Here is a 20,919-nt window from a genome sequence, read left to right as displayed (position 1 = left end):
AAACCCCATACCCCAGGCTTCACAAGCAGATGAGCAGAAGAGCAAAGCAACAGAAGAGTGGCACAGCAAAGAAGGAGAGAAGGGAAGGAGCATCCAAATGTTGAGAGGAGTACAGTTAGGGAAGGTCACAGAGGAGATTGGCCAAGGAACAGCCAAACTCCAGGGGAGATCATCTTCCCACTCCATCCCCTTTCCAACTCCCCATTCATCCTGCTGAGAGCCACCTCCACCAATCAGTAAAACCCCTACATTCATCATCCTTCAAGTCGGTGTGTGATCTGATTCTTCCAGGTGCCAGACAAGGATCCAGGTACCAAGAGGGCACTGAGTTGATTAATACTTAAGCCATCACACACAGCAGAGCTAAAGGAGCAGTGTAACACACCCACTGGGGCTTCAGGAGTCACAGACACCCACCGCAGATGCTACCATGGGGCTGGAGCCCAGAAGCACTCACCCCAGCTCCTGCACCATCTGCATGCTCCCTCTCCCATAAGGGGTTTGAGTATATGAGCCACACCCTTGTTGCAAGTCTTGTGAGGGGGGTCAGGGAACTCTCCCATTTCACAAGTTCTAAGGGGAGCATTTTTTAACCAAAGATGTCCATGTCCACCAGATTGTCATTTATGTGGAAGGCAAGAGAAACACCCTCAGGTCTGTAAGGCATCAAAAACTACCACCCTTACACCTCACTTTAAGATAATATGTGAGCGTGTATTCCAGCATACAAAGATAAAATCCAAGAAAACTCAAGAATTGGAGACATTGCAATATAAAAACACTGATTTTCTTTTTAGGATTTAAAAGGAGAAATAATCAGAAAGTAGATAATGGAGTTGCCTTCTTAGAAAGCCCCAAGAATACAATGAACATATCAAAGCAAGATTGTTCACGCAAATGCTTTACCTGTCAAATCTATTTATATTTCCTATTTTTACCACTTCCTAGAGGTAATAAATTTTCTAGGTAAATATTATCACTCTATTTTCAATGAAGTGCACTTTTAACATTCTAAATAACAAAATCAGAAATGCAAACAAAGATTTATTTACAAATATATTGAAGACAACATAAACATTCAAAATTAAGGCTTGGTTAAATAAATTACCATAGAGCCAAATGATTAAATACTATGTACCCTTAAGAACTGTGTATACAAAATGTTCTAAAAGGAGTGAGAAATAATTTTTCCTCTAGTTTTCGTAAGTTCTTAGCTGAGGACCCCCTGTCTGTACACTCTGCTGGAGATGTGGCCTGGGTTTTGCAAATTTCTGTGATGTTTGTACTTAGTGTCTTTTTTCCTTTCATTGGCAATTGTGGGGGCAAAAGTGACTCCATTGTGGATGCAAACCGCTGTGCTGACTTCTGATCAGCCCCAGTCCCACGAATGCCTCCGATTCCTACTTTATCCACTGTCTCTAGTATAAGAACATGTCAACCTTGATGTGATGGCAGAAACAATAGGCTGTGATGCAAGCAGCATTCCTGCCTGTTCTGGAGGGCTGCCTCTCATTGGCTTACACAGAGCAAGGGCTTACGTAGCCCTTCCCTATGGTACATAAGCCCTGTGCAGGGAAAGTAACAGTGCGGAGATCTACCAGACTCCTGTAGCCCAGGACCATGCTTGGCTGTAAGTTCCCTAATCCATCTCCTTTCACTGACAAACTAGATTTGTCTGCCTCCTTCTTTGGTTTCTCAGCTCCTTTGGCATTTGGGGCCATTTTGAATATATGGCTCTTTCACAGAGCAGTACTATATTATCATGCCAGAGAGTAGGAATAATTTTATTATGGGGATAGGCTTGGATTAACTCAAAATAACTTTTAAATAAATGCATATGAAAACATCTGTGCTTTTTCATCAGTAACAAATCTTTGATATACTTCACAACTTATACCATGACTGGGAATCACTGATCCTGTGTATCTTTATCTCCTTTTGTTTCACTTGTGTATAAATGTAAAAAAAATTTGTTTGAAAAATTCTTCAACAATAGAAAAGCTTCAAAAAGTATATTCTTTGGCTGGGCGTGGTGACTCACTCCTGTAATCCCAGCACTCTGGGAGGCCAAGAGCGGGTGGATCACCTGAGGTCAGGAGTTCAAGACCAGACTGAACTCTGGTCAACATGGCCAACATGGCAAAATCCCGTCTCTACTAAAAAATACAAAAATTACCCAGGCATAGTGGTGGGCACTTGTAATCCCAGCTACTCGGGAGGCTGAGGCAGGGAGAATTGCTCACACCCAGGAGGCAGAGTTTGCAGTGAGCCGAGATCCTGGCACTGCACTCCAGCCTGGATGACTCTATCTCAAAAAAAAAAAAAGTATATTCCTTGACATCATAAATATATTTCTAATAAATATATTTCTAATAATTTCAAATTATCCTAGAACAACTATAAACCATTGTCATAAATGATCTTGTGCACAACTTTCTGTCTCTGTCTCCTTGTGCAGCATGAAATGGTACATGATCAGATATCTTCAATTAAACAGAACAGTTCAGTTTTCAAAGCCCTTCCCTCCCTGGTAGCAGGGTTTCTCAGAACTCTCCTCATTGATGGCACTCAGCCCCAGGGAGGCCAGGTCTTATTTGTTCTTTCTTCCATTGTCCACACTCTGTGCTCTTTTCATCCTCTCCTCTCTCTTTATTTCTGCCAATTCTCTCACCTTACTCAGTGAGGCCCACATATATTGTGAGACTACAACCCTTATTTTTGTAATGTCTCCACCTTGCGGAGGAATTTTACACCCAGAGACCCATCAAAGCTCCAAAGTTGGACTTTCTCTCCCTGTGCTACCCACGTTTCCTGGGGTGACCCTCACTCCTTCACCCCAGCCCATTTACCCAACTGAGTAACACTAGCGATTCAGTTCATAAGGGCCAATGGTCCTTTCATGAAAGGTATAGTTACCAAATGCCAGTTGTTAACCTCCCTAAAACATTTAAATTAAAGTATCCTTTATTTTATAGATTTCCAAGCCATGGGGTTGAAGAAAGGGATGTTTTTCAATCCAGACCCTTATCTGAAGATTTCCATCCAGCCTGGGAAGCACAGCATCTTCCCCGCCCTGCCTCACCATGGACAGGAGAGGAGATCCAAGATCATAGGCAACACCGTGAACCCCATCTGGCAGGCCGAGGTGAGTGCTGCGGGCCTGAAAAGAAGCCCAAATTACAAAGTGAAAGTGCTGACTGCGAACCAGCCTTCCTCCTTTCCTCCATTCGTGGAGCCCTGGACTCTGCTGTTCAATCTGTGGCTGTCATGGTCTTAGAAGGGAGCCATGTTCTCCAGGGGTTGCAACGCAGGCATCTTGATCAAATCCCTCCAGACAGTACTAACAAACTTCTCATTGCACTGCGCACAGTAGCCTCTTCTGATTCGGAACCCATGCGAGCAGGACGGCCTTTCCCTGTGCCCTTCATGTGGAGAAGGAAGAGAAGAGCTGTGATTGGAGACTTCCAGTTTCTCCATGGCTCTCCTCATGCATGTGATCCTTGAGAAGGGTGTCAAATCTTAAATGTAGCCTTCTAGCTAGTTCCAGAGATTCTAAAATGATCAGGTTCATGGGATAGGTGAATCAGTAAGCCCTAGAATATCCCTGGTTGGGTTAAATATTGTTTGATTTAAATAGATAATGAAGCCTAATGGTTTATCCCATCTTCATGGTTTGCATGGGGTTGGGCAGCTTGCTAGAGTATTGAGTGGCATGTGTTGTCTACAAAGGCCCTTCTCCACTCCTAAATGTGTTTCCTTGGCCAGTCATGAGTTAGGAGGGTCCTCAAAGTTCTCTCCTCAAGAATATGCAGAAAGTCATCACCACTCATTTGGCCAGGCAAGATAGCTCACATCTGTAATACCAGCACTTTGGGAGGCTAGGGCAGGTGGATCATTTGACTCCAGAAGTTCAAGACCAGCCTGGGCAATATAGTGAAACCCCGTCGCTACCAAAATAAATAAATAAATAAAAATACAAACTTTGCTGAGCATGGCGGTGCGTGCCTGTAATCCCAGCTACTCGAGAGCCTGATGTGGGTGGATTGCTGAGACTGGGAGGCAGAGACTGTAGTGAGCTGGGATCATGCCACCACACTCCAACCCGGGTGACAGAGCGAGACCGTGTCTCTAAAAAAGAAAAAATAATAAAGTCCACCACCCTTTTGGCTGCCTCCCTGCCAGACCTGAGCTTGAAGCTATGACCTGCAAACCATGTGGTTGAGGGTCAGGGAGGCCTAGGTCATGAGAGTGGGTGGAGTATAATGTAGGTTAAAAGTACAGTTTTATAGTCATAGAAACCTGGGTTCTAACCCCAGCTTGGCCAGTTAAAAGTTTTATACATTTGAGAGATCAGTTATCCTCCACTTGAGCTTACATTACCCTCATCAGCCTATTATTATTATTTTTTTTTTTTTGAGGCAGAGTTTCGCTCTTGTTACCCAGGCTGGAGTGCAATGGCACGATCTTGGCTCACCGCAACCTCCGCCTCCTGGGTTCAGGCAATTCTCCTGCCTCAGCCTCCTGAGTAGCTGGGATTACAGGCACGTGCCACCATGCCCAGCTAATTTTTTGTAGTTTTAGTAGAGACGGGGTTTCACCGTGTTGACCAGGATGGTCTCGATCTCTTGACCTCGTGATCCACCCGCCTCGGCCTCCCAAAGTGCTGGGATTACAGGCGTGAGCCACCGCGCCCGGCCCATCAGCCTATTATTGATGGAAACGTGCTCCCACCGAAACAACTTGCTTTGGAAAGGATTTCTTCCTTTATTTTTCAGAGTAGATCATCTCTGACTTAGAGCTCTCAAGCATCCTTGACAAGAAAAGATAATTAGATATAGGAGAGCAAAGATTTTTTATTATCTATTAAATCATCGCACTCCCTTCCTGGGCTTAATTAACCCTCTCCCAGGCTTCCCAGAAGAGCTCCGTTAGAGCTTTGAAGTGGACATGAGGGAAACAGACTTGTACTTAAACTTCCTCCTAAGCATTGGTTATCAGCAGATTCTAAAACACTGAGAGCACCGCCAGAATGGAATAATGAATCTTAATTTGTTTCTTCAGTCCTAGCTATGCTCATCAATTATTTCTGAACTCTTCCCTGCATTCCTAGGGATAATATAAGATGCCACAGGAATTTATTTTGTATCAAAGGGAAAGGCTTCCGTCTTCTGAAAGACTTTAGAGGAACCTATTCTAAGACATTTAGTAATAAAGCTGTTATAAGTGTCAAAGAACGTTTGTAAAATCCAGCACCATCAGAATGTTTTTTGGCTAAAAATGTCAACGAGAATCCACTTTAAGTTCTGAAATGATTTCTGAAGCTTTGGTTATGACTAATTTTGCTCTGGCAGAATTCTGGCAAACTCTCCCTAGCCCTCTGCTCTGGGCCACATCCCTTCCACCCCACGTGCTGCAGTTGGAGTTACTGATCTAAAATCAGCCTCATCACATGTCCCCTTGATAAGGCTCAGGCTGAGGATAACTGATGTCTCAAGTTAAACAGTGTGTAACTGGCTCAATGGAGATTTGAACCAAGGTCTGTGTTGCTACAAAAATGACTTTTCAGCCCCTAAATTGCACTACATTTCCCAGGGTCTAAATGTCAATGTCATAGCTCCACTGCAGAACTATCCCTTCTTTGATCAGGCATTGCTTACCATGATGTCAGGTAAGGGTGTATTTGGCTCTAAGCAAGGGGAAGTCTGGCCAGCTCTGATATTTCTCACAAACAAGACGTCCAGTGGGAGGTGATCCAGGCTCTGCTGAGTGAGCTCCCAAGGCTCCCAGCTCTCGGACTCTACCCACTGCACCATCCTTAGCAGATGGCCTCCTCCTCCTCTGTTAAAGCCTCAAGCCCAAATTCCAGGCAGGAAGAAAGCAATAGGCCATAAAAGCCTTTTCCCTGCAAAACTTTGCATTTTCTTCCTGGGAGAAAAGCCCTTCCCAGCAAATACCCTGTTACCACCCACATGGCCTCACCTGGATGAAAGCACTTAGCGTTTCACTTTTCTGATTCTGGTAGGGGAAGGCAGGGGAGAAGGTGGTTGAACACAGGTGTTGAATAAACCAGCTAATAGCACGGTGTGACATCCTCCAGCCTCACTCCCCACTGCCTTTCACATCAGACCTATGCTAAGGCCACTCCCCAAATGCCCCACATGCTTTCACGTTGCCATGTCTTTCATATATTTTGTCTTTACTTATATGTGTCTAAAATGCACATCCTACCTAATCCACCCAGCAACTCCCATCCATCCATCAAGTCTCAGCTAAAATGTCACTTCCCATATGGGGCACTTCTGGATTCCTCTACCCCAGGCCTAAGGAAAAAAGCACTTCCTTGTACAGACTCTACCATGGTGTTGCCAGGTTTCTTTTATTTCCACCTCTGTCTTTCCCACAAGACGTTGAAGAAAAGGAAATCACCTCTAATTCATCTGGGTATTTCCAGTTCCTGGAACCTACTAATAGTAGGTTATCCGGGATTTATAAAGGGCTTATTATACCAAGCAGTGTTCTAAAGATTTTATGTAATTAATTCACTTAATCCTCACAATACCTCTATGAGGTATGCACTATTATAATCTTTGTTTAAAGGGGAGGAAACTAAGGCACAGAGAAGTTAAGTAAATTTCCCAAAGCCACACAGCTGGTGAATGGCAAAACCAGTGTTTGAACCAGGTAGTCTGCCCTTAGAGCCTGACAGTGAACAGTTTTGTTCTTAGGCAGTTGTGAGTAAATTCTGGAAGAGTATCAACAATTTATACCAGATATTCAAACTGACCGCAACCTCTCCCTTTCATTTAAGAAATGTCTATTAAATGTCTACTCTGTAGTAAAAATAGAAGTCACTGAACGGACACAGCTGATTGACAGATGAAACTTCTCAGATGAGTGGAAGGAGACAACACAGTAAATGTGCTAATCAAAGTATGAACAAAACACTGCAGAATACAAAGAGAAGAGCACCATGGCCTGAGGGAAGACTTCCCAGGGGATGTGCAACTGGACTTGGTCTTCCCAGGAGACAAAATGCTTTTCAGGGTGGAAGGGTCCTTTCAGGCAGAAGGAAGAGCATTTATTTGCAAAGGTACCAAGGCATCCCACAGACACTTAGCATACTGTTTCAAAATATCCTGTGGCTAGAGCTGGTGGTGTGCACAGACAAGTGATGGTAACTGGGCAGGGCTACCCTAGTCACACACATTTAGCATGGTTCCCTTATTCCTTGCAAATAAAAGCTAATGTTGGCTTTGGGGTCTCACATTGCACCTTGGTGAGTGAAATGATGATACCCTGTTCCTACAGGATTCATTCAAGTCTTCAAATTTCTATGCAAAAGCATAAGAATGAAACTGTCCTGTTTTCTGTGTTTACTGACTAATATATAAAGGACATTCCGTGAGAAACAATTGAAGTTTCCTTCACTTGAGTGCAAGAGCATCCTTTAATATGTAATTTAAATGCTACATTTCTTTCTGTGGTTCATGTTGCACTTAAGTCATGCGATTCTTTTCCAATTTTTGTAAATTCAAACTTGAAACATAGTTTTTTTTGCTAATTAAGACATATTAATCACAGCTACTTGGGAGGTTGAGGTGGGAGGATTGCTTAAGGCCAGGAGTTCGAGGCCAGCCTGAGCAACATAGTGAAACTCTGGCTCAAAAAAAAAAAAAAGTTAAATCTTAGAACAATTAAAGTTTCTATTAGAATTTTAAGACAAGGAGGGAAAAATTAAGAGAAATAAATACATATGAAATGCAATGAAAGTGAGTATAAATAAACAAGAGTTCCATGTTGATTGATCAATCTCCTTTATTATGACTAGAACTAGAAATTCTGCACCCAGGGAATACACTTCTTGATTTTCAAGTCCATTTTCTTCCTGGATGGATATAATGAACACTTCTAAGATGATAGTTACACAGAGAAGTTAAACACAAACAGCAGTTAACTGGAGTCTTGGGTGTTCATGTAGAGAGTATATTTAGACCTCTGTATAAAACAAAGAACTCCTAAAAGCAGATTCTCAGCAATATCAAGTGGATGGAGCAAATATTAAACTCCAGCCTGGAGCCATGTTTGTTTGTTAGCCTCCAACACCTTCTCTCTGCCTCTGCCTTCCAAAGCTGGGTGGATTAATCCCCATGCATACACTATCAGCCGGCAGCATCAATCTGGTCACAAGATTAGACAGAGAAGGCCAAGCGTTTGCTCATGGAGCTTATATTTCAATGTGAGAAGACAAAACACACAAATAAGTTAACAATATAATTTCATGGGCAGTAAGTCGTGTGAAGGTAATCCCACACAGTTACAGGATATATATTACTGAGGGGCTCCTTTAGTTAGCAGTGGCCCGGGGCAGCCTTTCTGACTCACTGTCACATGACCTGAGAAGTCAGACATCCAAAAACCTGGTTAGATCTGTGTTGCAGATACAGGATGTAGCTAGTGTGAGGCCCTGAGTGTCACGAGCATGGCAGGAAGGTCATCGTGGCGGGAATACACAATGTGTGTGGGGTGGGGGGCATAAGAGGAAGCTGGAGAGAGGCAGGGCCAGCACCTTGTTAGCCCTGGAGAAGAGTTGGGATCTTACTCTGAGAGTGATACTAAGCCATTGTAGTGTTTTTAACAGGGAAGCATCATGGTCTGATTAAAATTTTATGAAAATCTCCCAACTGCCATGCATGGGATAGATGCAAAGAATCAGGAATAGAAGCTGATTTTGATTTCCTATTCGGTCAGGATGTATCATTTTTTTCATACATTGTTGGATTTGGTTTACTAATATTTTGCCAAGGATTTTTGCATGAACATACATGAAGAATATTGGTCTTCAGTTTTTTTGTATTAGTCTGGTTTTGGTATCGGTGGTATTGGTATTGGTTTTGGTGTCAGCTGGCCTTTTAAAATAATTTGGGAAATGTCTTTGTCAGCCCAGGCTGCTGTAACAAAACACCATAGACTGAGTGGCTTAAACAACAGATATTTATTTCTCAAAGTTCCGAAGCTGAGAAGTCCAAGCCCAGGGTGCCGGCATGGTTGGGTTCTGGTGAGGGCCTCTTTGAGGGTGCAGTTGACTGCCTTCTTGCTGTGTCCACACGTTAGAAAGAGAGAAAAGGATAGAGCATGCAGGTGCAAGTGAGTGAGCTCTTGATTCTTCTTTTTTGTTTGTTTGTTTTTGTTTTTTGAGACAGAGTCTTACTCTGTCACCAGGCACCAGGCTGGAACACAGTGGTGCAATCTCGGCTCACTGCAATCTCCGCCTCCTGGGTTCAATCAATTCTCCTGCCTCAGCCTCCCTAGCAGCTGGGACTACAGGTGCACGCCATCACACCCAGCTAACTTTTGTATTTTTTAGTAGAGACGGAGTTTCACCATGTTGGCCAGGATGGTCTCGATCTCTTGACCTCATGATCCACCCGCCTCGGCCTCCCAAAGTGCTGGGATTACAGGCGTGAGCCACGGCACCCAGCCTCTTGATTCTTCTTAATAAGGGCACTAATCCCATCATGAGAACTCTATCCTCATGACCTCATCTAAACGTAATAACCTCCAAAGGCCCTACCTTTTAACACCATCACTTTGGGTGTTGGAGTTTCACATATGGACTTGGGGGTTGGTGGTGGAAGGAGACACACACACCCACATTCAGTCCATAACAGGTTTCAGTCCATAACAGATTTCAGTCCACAACAGGAAGTTTTCCTTCTCTTACATTTTCTGGAAATGTCTGTGTATAATTGTTATTATTTATTCCTTAAGGGTTTGATATATTCACCAGCGAAAACATCTTAGGCTGGAGTTTCTTTGTAAGAAGATTTTAAATTACGAATTTAGTTTTTTAAATTAAAAAAAGAGTCATTCAGATTATCTGTTTCCTCTAAGAGAAATCTTTTGTCTTTCAAGAAATACTACCATTTTTTCATGTTGTTTGGCATAAAGTTGTTCAAAATATTGTTTTATTGTCCTTTAATGTTTGTAGGCTTATTAAGGAAAATAACTCTTTCATTTTTATATTAATAAATTGCTTTTTCTCTCTCTTTTTGTTAACCAATATAAATATGGGTTTATGAAAATTTTTAATTTTGTCAAAGAACTAACTCTTGACATTGATCATTTTCTCTCTGTTTTCTATTTATTTTTATGTATGCCCTTATTTATTTATCTCCTTTATTGCCTTCTTTTGACTTACTTTTGGCTTATTTTGTCTTTTTTTTAGCTCCTTAGGGTAAAATTCTAGGTCTTGATTTTACACTTACATTTCTTCTCTATTATAATCATTTAAGCAATAAATTTTCTTCTAAACTCTGTTTTAACTGCATTTTATAAATTTTTATATATTTTATACTTTCATTATCATTCAGTTAAAAATATTTCTTCATATTCCTTCTTTGACCCATGGATTATTTTGAAATAAGTTGTTTAATTTCCAAAACTGGAGAATGTTCCTAAATATCTCCTTGTTACTGACTTTTAATTTTATTTTATTGTGGTTAGAGAACATACTCTATATAATTGCAGTCTATTTAAATTTATCAAGCCAGGCTTTACAATCCAGTATATGATGTATTTTGATGGACTTACCATATCAACTTGAAAAGAATATTCTCCTATTGTGGCATGTCAAGTCCTAGAAATATCAGCTGAGTCAAAGTGGTTGACTGAGTTGTAGAGACTCTCTGTGTCTTTTGGTTTTTTGTGTTTAGCTATTCTATCGGTTGCTGCAAGAAGCATGTTTAAATCCTTACTATGTTCATGGAATTGTCTATTTCTCTAATTCTGTCATTTTTGTTTCATGTATTTTGAAGCTCTGGTATTAGGTACTTGCACAGTTATGTCTTCCTTATGAACTAGCCCTTTTATAATTATAAAATATTTTTCTTTATTTTTGGTAATGCTCTTTGTCTTGAAGTCTGTTTTATCACACTAAAATAGCCACCCCAGCCTCCTTTATGATTAGTGTTTGAATGGTATACCTATTTCCTTCCATTTACTTTCGAAGTGTTTGTGTTTTTACTTATAAAGGGCATTGCCTATAGACAGCATATTCTTGGGTCTTAATTTCATTTATTACAATAATCTCTGCCTTTTAATAGGAATGCATGGCCCATTTAACATAATTGTTCATGTAGTTGTTTTTAGGTCTACTATTGTATTATTTGTTTTCTGTTTGTTATTCTCTGAACTTTTTTTTTTCCTATTTCCCCTTCTTGACTTGTTTTTGGATTATTTGAATCAATTTTAGAATGTCATTTCAATTTGTCTACTGGATTTTTAACTACACAGCTTTGTATGACTTCCTTTTTAGTTGCTTTTTAGAGACTATAAAATTCCTTCTTATATTTTCATAATCTACATTGAGTTAATATTGTACCACTTTACATAAAATGCAGGAACTCCTCAATACTATTACCTGCATTTATCCACACTCCTGATCATTTTTGTCATAGTTATTATATGTATCACATTGTATATACATTATAAACCCTACATGACAATGTTAATTTTTGCTTTAATTGGACTTGTATTTTAGAAATTAGGAAAAAAATATAGTCCTTAATGCCTCCCCATACATTTCCTATTTCTAATGCTCTTATTTTATTTTATTTCATTTCATTTTTGAGACAGAGTTTCGCTCTTGTCACCCAGGCTGGAGTGCAATGGCATGATCTTGGCTCACTGCAACCTCCACCTCCCAGGTTCTAGTGATTCTCCTGCCTCAGCCTCTCAAGTAGCTGGGATTACAGGCATCCACCACCACACCTGGCTTATTTTTGTATTTTTAGTAGAGATGGGGTTTCACCATGTTGGCCAGGCTTGTCTCAAACTCCTGACCTCAGGTGATCCACCCGCCTCGGCCTCCCAAAGTACTGAGATTACAGGTGCGAGCCTCCGTGCCCAGCCTCTTCATTTCTTTCTGAAAACCTGGGTTTTCCTCTGATATCATTTCTCTTCATCATGTACTCCTTCTCCTGGCCTTTCTAGAGTAGGCCTGGTCAGACTAATCCTCTTATTTTTTATTCGAATGTATTTATTTAATGTCGCTTCTCTGCAGATATTTTCACTGGATATAGAATTCTGGGTTAACTGGTATGTTTCCCCTCAACACTTGAAAAAATATGGTTCCACCCAGTGAGGTGGTACACACCTATAATCCCAGCTACTCAGGAGACTGTGATGGGAGGATCACTTGAGCCCAGGAGTTCAAGGCTAGCCTGGACAACATAGCAAGACCCCATCTCAAAAAAAAGGTTTAAAATGCAGTTCCACTGTGCTATGGTCTCCATAGTTTCCAATAAGAAATCTATAATAATTTAAATCATTGTTGCTTTCCTATCTGTCAGGTGTCAGTTTCCTCTGGCAGATTCAGGATTTTCTCGTTGTCTTTGGGTTTCCAGTTAGATTTCGGCATTCCCAGGCATGGATTTTGTATTAGTTTCCTAGAGTTGTCATAACAAAGTCCCACAAATTGGATGGCTTAAAACAACAAAAATGTATTGCTTCATAGTTCTGGTGGCCAGAAGTCCAAAATAAAGGTGTGTACAGAGTTGGTTCCTTCAGAAGGCTCTAAAGCTGTTCCATGCCTCTCTCCTAGCTCCAGTGATGTTGCCAATTCTTGGTATTCTTGGCTTACAGACTCCATCTCTGCCTCCGTCTTCAGGTGGTGATCTCCCTGTGTGTCTCTTTGTCCAAATTTTCTTCTTCTTAAAGAGACATCAGTCATACAGGATTAGGGCCCACCCTAATGGCATCATCTTAACTTGATTACATGTGTAAATACCCTATTTCCAAATAATTTTGCATTCAGAAGCACCGGGGTCTTAGACTTCAGCACACCTGTTGAGGGACACAATTCAATCCATAACAGTTTTCCTCGAATTTATTCTATTGTTGGTTCATTGGACTTCTTGAATCTATAAGTTTATGTTTTCACCAAATTGAGGAAGTTTGGCCATTATTTATTTCTTCAAATATTTTTCTGTTTAATTCTCTCCCCTTTATCTTGGGCTCCACACGACCCATATGCTAGGTCTTCAGAGTCCACAGCCCCTGAGGCTGTTTTCTCTCTTCTTGTAATTAGACCATTTCTATTGAACTATCTTCACTTTTACTCTATGTTTTCTCTATAAAGTCCATTCTACTATTGCTTCTATGCAAGGAATATTTTCAGATATCAGAGTTTTTTTATTTTAAAATTGCCATTTGGCTTCCTTTATGTGCTTTATTTTGCTCAGGATATTTCTTACCAATAGCATATTCACCATAAGTTAATGTTTTCCTTTACCACACTGGATATAATTATAATGGCTGCTTTAAAGTATTTTCCTGAAAATTTCAACATCTGAGGAATTTTGAAAATGGGTCATTTTTTGTGATTTTTTTTTAATAAATTAAGTCATTCTGGATGATACCTCAAGCATTGTTAATGTTTTCCTGAAGGGACTCTGGATTTTGCTTTAAGGGGTATTGGTGTTTTTGCTACAGCAGGCATTTGATTTAGTGTGGCTCCTGCTGTCATGCATGTGGTGGGAGGCACCTCAGATCTCAGGTTAGTTCTTTAAGCCCTAAGTATAAGCTGATTTCATTTGCGCTGTGCATGTATGATTCTGGGATCAGCCGTAAACTTGGGCTGAGTCTCTTATACATTGTTTGGGGCTCTCCTTTGGCTCTCTTCTTGCCAGAGTTCCTCCTTTACTCTCTGGTGGTTGCCCCAGGCTTCTTTGCCTGGTTCATCCAGCCAAAGAGATGGTAAGATTTGTATTGGAGTTTTAGCTGCTCTGCACCACTGTTGCAGTGACCCTGACTGCATTCAGGGCAAAGACCCCGACATGAAGAGCTCATTCCATGCGGGTATCTTGTTGCAGTGAACACGTTTCAGTAATTAACTGTGTGAAAATTAGAAACAATTCTTTTACATTTTTCTGGACATTACCAACATTTGCATTTTTTTTAAACAAGCAACAAATGTGTTTTGTAGCATTTTTATTATTCTGTAAATTTCATCTCTTTGTTGAACTTTGTAAGTTATTCTATAAGCTAATACAGGTTTTAAATGTTGTCTTCTGTGCTATTCTTTGTAAGTATAGTATTAAAATAATTTATCTTAAAAATAAATTAATGTGGCCGGGCACGGTGGCTCAAGCCTGTAATCCCAGCACTTTGGGAGGCCGAGGCGGGTGGATCATGAGGTCAAGAGATGGAGACCATCCTGGTCAACATGGTGAAACCCCATCTCTACTAAAAATACAAAAAATCAGCTGGGCCTGGTGGCGCATGCCTGTAATCCCAGCTACTCAGGAGGCTGAGGCTGGAGAATTGCCTGAACCCAGGAGGCGGAGGTTGCGGTGAGCCGAGGTCGCGCCATTGCACTCCAGCCTGGGTAACAAGAGTGAAACGCCGTCTCAAAAAAAATTAATTAATTAATTAATTAATTAATTAATGTAAGCCACCATATTGACAAAGGAGAAAAATAATGTTTATCTCTGTAGATCCATAAAAAGTCTTTGATAAAATTTAATATTTGTTTATGATTTTCAACAATTCCTAGAAAACCAGGAATAGGAGGGAACTTCTTCAATCCAACAGAGGACTTACTATATTAATAATAATAACAATAAAATCCACAGCAAACACTATACTTACTGGTAAAATATTAAAATATATGTCCTTAGAACCAAGAACAAGATAAGGTTGCACACTTTAGCCACTTCTGCTCAATATTGTGCTAGAGATTCTAGCCAGTGCAACAAGGTAAAAAAAAAAACTAACAAGTAAAGTATGTCAGCATTGGAAAGGAGGACATAAAACTGTATTCTCAGATAACATTATTGTGTCAGTAAACAGCATAAAACATTACCCCAAACTTCTCAAATTAGTTAGTGAATTTAGCAAAGTCATTGAATAAATAAAAGGTAGATACCTAAAATAAATCATATTTCTATATGCAAATAGAAAATAAAAATTGTTACAAGATATTATTTACAATAGCATCAAAAAACAAGGAGTAAATATAACCACAGATGAGGAAGATGGTTACACCATGCACTACCACATTGCTGAGAGAAATTAAAAACAGTATTGATGAAAGGAGATATTGTTCGAGGCTTAGAAAAGTCAATATTCTTTAAGTGTCAGTTCTTCCCCAAATTGATCTGTGATTTCAGTGATATCCTAATCAAAATCCTGAGAGGTATGTTAATGTAACTTGACAAGCTAATTCTATCACTTATATGGAAATATAAAATGCCAAGTAGAGGTCAGAGAGTCTTGAAAAAGAAAAAGGAGGAATTTTTTTTTATTGTACTTTAAGTTCTGAGGTACATGTGCAGAACGTTTGTTATGTAGGTATACACGTGCCATGGCGGTTTGCTGTAGGACTTTTATACTGCCAGATGTCCAGACAAAATATGAAGCTCTAGGAATTAAATAATGTGGCATTAGCACAGAACAGACAAATAGCTAATTAAATAGATTAGACTCCAGAAATAGATGCACCACATATCATCATCGTTCTATGACAGTGGTGCTGCTGCAGTGCATTACAGAAAGGAGAGCCTGTTCGAAATTTGATGTTGGGTCATTTTGCTGTCCATACAGAAAAGAAATAAACCTCGAATGCAGTCTCACAACATACACAGTCTAATCTAAATCAATTGTATATCTGGATATGAAATTACAACAATAAAGCTTCTAATTCATAAGAAAACAAATAAGAGTACTTTCATGACCTTGTGGAAGCCAAAAAAAAAAAATCTTAAATAGAACATAGAAACCATTAATCATGAAAGATTAATTAATTGAATGATAATAAAATTAAGAGTCATGCTTCGTCAAAACTTTACATTAAGAGAAAGCCACAGAGTGGGTAAAGACGTTGAGCTATGCCTGGGTAACAAAGAACTAATATCTAGACTACAAACACTACCCCCTAGAAATCAAAAAGAAAAGGACAGAAACCAACAGAAAAATGGGCCAAAGACTTCAACAGGCAACACACAAAGCCAGGATGTCCAAATGTCACTAAACCTATGAAAAGGTGCTTAACTTCTTTTGACATCCAGGAATGAAAATTAAGATTACAGTGTGATACCACTGCACACTTACCAGAATGGCCAAACTGAAGATCAACAATGATGACTGATGGCGAGGTGTGGAACAGAAGACTCTCCAACTCTGTTGAAAGGAAGCAGGGAGCAAGGATATCAGTTAGGAGACAATTGCAGAAGCTAGGCAGGAAGCGAGGAAGCCTGGATCAGGCTGGGGCACAAACACGGAGAAGTGCGGATGTAAACATACGTAGCCACGATCCCTCAATTTTGTCTCCTGGTCTCTTAGGGATCCCTTTCCTGTCTCCCTACGGTATGTTTAAACGAGGGCTTTGGCAGGTGGGAAGAACCTTAAACAAACAGTTCAGGGAGCTCAGGGTGTTTTCTAATGCTAGTGCTGGCTGTGAGACAATGTTAAATATTAGGCTGCAGCAAGCATAATTGTGGTTTTGCCATTAAAAGTATGGCCAAAACCGCAATTACACTTGCACCAATCTAACCAAAACATTACCAAACAATTAATTTAAGCATAACCAAAACATTACCCTACCACTGCCAGACAACTGGAAGAGTCAAATATGGGCATAAACACCAGGGTCAGGGTTGGACCTGAACCTTTAGAGTATACTTCCTGTTTTTTATTGTCTTTTGTTTTGGGGGTGCTTTTTGAAAAGCAGTCTCACTCTGTTGCCCAGGCTGGAGTGTAGTGTGGTGCAGTCTCGGCCCAAAGCAACCTCCACCTCCTGGGTTCCAGCAGTTCTCCTGCCTCAGCCTCCCAAGTAGCTGAGATTACAGGCGAACGCCACCACACCTGGCTACTTTTTTTTTGTATTTTTAGTAGAGATGGGGTTTCACCATGAGGGCTGGCCAGGCTGGTCTTGAATTCCTGACCTCAGGTGATCCGCCCGCCTCAGCCTCCCAAAGTCCAGGAATTACAAGCGTGAGCCACCGCGCCTGGCCTTTAGGGATACTTCTTGATGCCAAGTGCTTTACCAGAATCATATATACCAGTAGATCATTTACCAAAGTTATTACATTTAACCACTTCAACAACATCATGAGTAAATGAGAATGAGACTTATTAGGAAGGGAAATTGCCAAAACCTTATTGATGGAGCAGAACAAGCAGCCAGGTCAAGCTAAAAGCCCAGTCCCCTGGAGATAAATCACAGTGTCTGGCTAAGACTCAGGTCTCTGGGAGTTAAGCACAATTGCTAAATGATTACTGTCCTCAGCCAGCCCCAAGGAGTTGTCAACAATCTCTGATTGATTTACGATAGACCGTTCACTTCAGTCCTGATTGATTAGAGATTAAGAGATAATTTAATCAGACATTAAAGTGTGCTTTTGACCTGCACAAAGTAAACATGGCAACATTAGCACAAAAATCACATTCCTGGAAGAAAAGCATTCTCCGAAATGCAGAGCTGGTCCTGGTGGTGAGTGTGTGAGCAGCCCTAAGGAAGCATTATTTGCCCAGGACAGCAGCTTCACAAATGATTTTTTAAGTTCCCTGACATAGACAACCATCATCAAAGTCCATCATCTAAGTACAAAATCAGTTCTTTTGTTAGCAAAATCAGCTGCTGAACCATTTTATGAAAGGAACTCATGAATGGAACACCAACATAAAAACACAGGGGACACCACTCCTGTTGATGTGGGGTGGGAGACTGGAGGTACTGCCTCTTGTTCAATGGTGATGCCTGAGGCTCACTCACTGAACCTGGGACCCAGAGACACACTGTTTGATATTCACTTGCCAGAGTGTTCCTTGGACTTGTCTGTTAGCATCATTTTTCAACCTCTGAGGAAATAAGAGTTTTTGAGAGCAGCAGTAAAACTCCTTGAAAACCATTGCCAATGTCTTATGGAGGAATAGAGTGAGCTGGGTGAGGGGTTAGCTTTGGAACATCCATCCATGGTAGTGGATGGTGAGCTGGAGCCAGCTCATGTGAGCTTACAGGAGCCAACTGTGTGCACCTCTTCCCAAGTCTACATTTAGTGAAATCAACCATCGTGGGAGTATTTACACCAAGAAAATTGGCAAACACTACAGATTGGAGCTGGAACTGGGTGCTTCATTCATTCATTGGAATTTGCTAAGCTGAAGACTAACACTAAAAGTGACATCCTGTAAGACTGATACCAAAAATCAAAGGTGGGGCTAGAGTCTGAGGAGAGCAGATCTAAGGAGATTTCCAAGCATGAAGGCTTCAGAAAAACAGAAGCCAGGTACAAACAGAGCCAAAGGAAGATCTAGAAACAAGGAAAGACAAGAATCAGGAATGATGGAGCAGGTAGGTGGGACAGAACCAAAGAAATTTCAAAGATGGTAGGCAGTTGTCTTTGGCATATCTTCATAAAATGGTCACTGCAAAAATTCCATTTCAGCCAGGCTTATCTCTGACTGTGATTTCATCCTTTTGGGGGCCCTCATAGCAGGTCCCCATCTTTGACTCCATCAGGCTTGTCTTGCTGGAAAAAAATAACTATGTTCCACTGATAAATCTCAAGTCATGACAGGCTTTACTCCATGTCGCTTTCTCAGCATTTTTCAGGGCAATGGGTTATTAACCTGGAATAAAAGTTACTAAAAAAAAACACAAACAGGCTGGGTACAGTGGCTCACGCCTCTAATCCCAACACTTTGGGAAGCCACGGTGGTAGGATCACTTGAGCCCAGGAGTTCAAGACCAGCCTTAGGCAATATAGCAGAACCCTGTCTCCAAATTAGCCAAGCGTGGTGGTATGTGCCTGTGGTTCCAGCTGCTCAGGAAGATTAGGTGGAAAAATGACTTGAGCCTGAAAGGTGAAGGTTGCAGAGAGCCATGATCACACCAGTGCACTCCAGCCTGGGTGGCAGAGCAAGACCCTGTCTTTTCAAAGTTAAAAATATCAGGAAAAATCAATAGAGTTCTTGTCATATTATAAATTACTTTAAATTGCAATTTTCTAACAACTGAATGACTGTGGTTATGCTGTTGATTTCATATATTATGTAATTATCACTATACTAATACCATCATTAATTAGCTAATCCCACAGTTTTGAAGATTTTGGTTTTTTTAAGCCCAGAATGGGAGTGGAGAAGATATTATGTATCTTGTAAAAGCTTATGGAAAACATTTAAATTATTAAGACATCCATCCTTGACTAAGAGATCATTATATATTTGGGAGGAATTAATGGGTATGGGTATAACTTAGTGTATTTTTGAGAGAGACACACAAACAGAAGTAATACAGCACAAGACCAGTGATTGATGTCGTCAAAATGGGATATTATGCAGCCCACAGGTATTGTGAAACAGTGGAATGGCAAAGTCACAGCAGTGGAGTAGCAATAAGCTTTTTGAGTCCAGATAATACAATCAAGGACATTTGAATAGAAGGGTATATTTTATATATTTACCAAGACACACACACACACACACGCATATGTACACATGTGGATAGCTAGGTAGGTAGGTAGGTAGGTAGATAGATGCTTTATTGAGCAATCTCACTTAAGTAGGTTATCTTAATAATGTCTTGGGTACATTCCATAACCTTCTGGTCACTTTTATTTATAAGTAATCCAATCAAGTCTAATTTTATATTCAGCTTACATCTCTTGTTTCTTGCCCCAGCCTCCTGCACCATCCACTACAGATCAGAATTGTGGTTTGAGGGTCTTGAAAATCGTCTTAGTCCATTTTCTGTTGCCATAATGGATACTAAAGACTAGGTAACTTATGAATAAAAGAAACTTATTCAGCTCACAGTTCTGGAGACTGAGAAATCCAGTAGATGCACTGGCATCTGGTGAGTACATAGTGGCAAGACAGAAGCAGAAGCAAGAGGCAAGAGAAAGGAGAACCAAGCCAAAGTCATCCTTTTTACCAGGAACCCATTGATAATTAATGCCTTCAATAATGGCGTTAATCCATTTATGAGGTCAGAGCCCTCATGACCTAAACACCTCTGAAAGGTCCCACCTCTAATACTGTTACAATGGCAGTTAAATTTCAATGTGAGTTTTGATAGGGATATTCAAACCATAGCAAAGAAAGAGGATATATATATTTTTTTATTATATTTTAAGTTCTGGTGTACATGTGCAGATCGTGCAGGATTGTTACATGGGTATATATATGTCATGGTGGTTTGCTGCATCCATCCCCCCATCATCTACATTAGGTATTTCTCCTAATGTTATCCCTCCCCTAGCCTCCCCAACCCCCAACAGGCCCCCTTGTGTGATGTTCTCATCCTTGTGTCCATGTGTTCTCATTGTTCAACACCCGCTTATGAGTAAGAACATGCGGTATTTGGTTTTCTGTTCCTGTGTCAGTTTGCTGAGAATGATGGTTTCCAGCCTCATCCATGTCCCTGCAAAGGACATGAACTCATCCTTTTTTATGGCTGCATAGTATTCCATGGTGTACATGTGCCACATTTTATCCAGTCTATCATCGATGGGCATTTGGGTTGGTTCCAAGTCTTTGCTATTATAAACAGTGCCACAGTGAACATCCATGTTCATGTGTCTTTGTAGTAGAATGATTTATAATCCTTTGGGTATATACTCAGTAATGAGATTGCTGGGTCAAATGGTATTTCTATTTCTAGATCCTTGAGAAATTGCCACACTGCTTTCCACAATGGTTGAATTTACACTCCCTCCAACAGTGTAAAAGCGTTCCTATCTCTCCACATCCTCTACAGCATCCGTTGTCTCCAGATTTTTTAATGATCACCATTTCTAACTGGCGTGAGATGGTATCTTAATGTGGTTTTGATTTGCATTTCTCTAATAGCCAATGATGATGAGCTTTTTTTCATATGTTTCTTGGCCTCACATATGTCTTCTTTTGAAAAGTGTC

The 20,919-nt window shown here is 40.5% G+C and overlaps 1 protein-coding gene across 10 annotated transcripts in view; it reads left to right on the top strand.

The window, feature by feature from the left end:
- HECW1 (HECT, C2 and WW domain containing E3 ubiquitin protein ligase 1) overlaps positions 1–20,919 on the top strand; it is a 453,917-nt gene that overhangs the window by 295,969 nt on the left and 137,029 nt on the right. For all 10 annotated transcript variants that reach the window (XM_017515382.2, XM_017515378.2, XM_017515385.2 and 7 more), the window contains one exon: positions 2,976–3,145. In XM_017515382.2, the coding sequence (XP_017370871.1) occupies positions 2,976–3,145 (170 nt within the window). The remainder of the gene's footprint in view (positions 1–2,975; positions 3,146–20,919) is intronic.

Source organism: Cebus imitator, unplaced genomic scaffold (genome assembly GCF_001604975.1).
Source record: "Cebus imitator isolate Cc_AM_T3 unplaced genomic scaffold, Cebus_imitator-1.0 Scaffold548, whole genome shotgun sequence".
In the NCBI taxonomy this organism is placed as follows: Eukaryota; Metazoa; Chordata; class Mammalia; order Primates; family Cebidae; genus Cebus; species Cebus imitator.
Note: the sequence above shows the minus strand (reverse complement) of the source record. Positions and strands in the feature narration are given on the sequence as shown.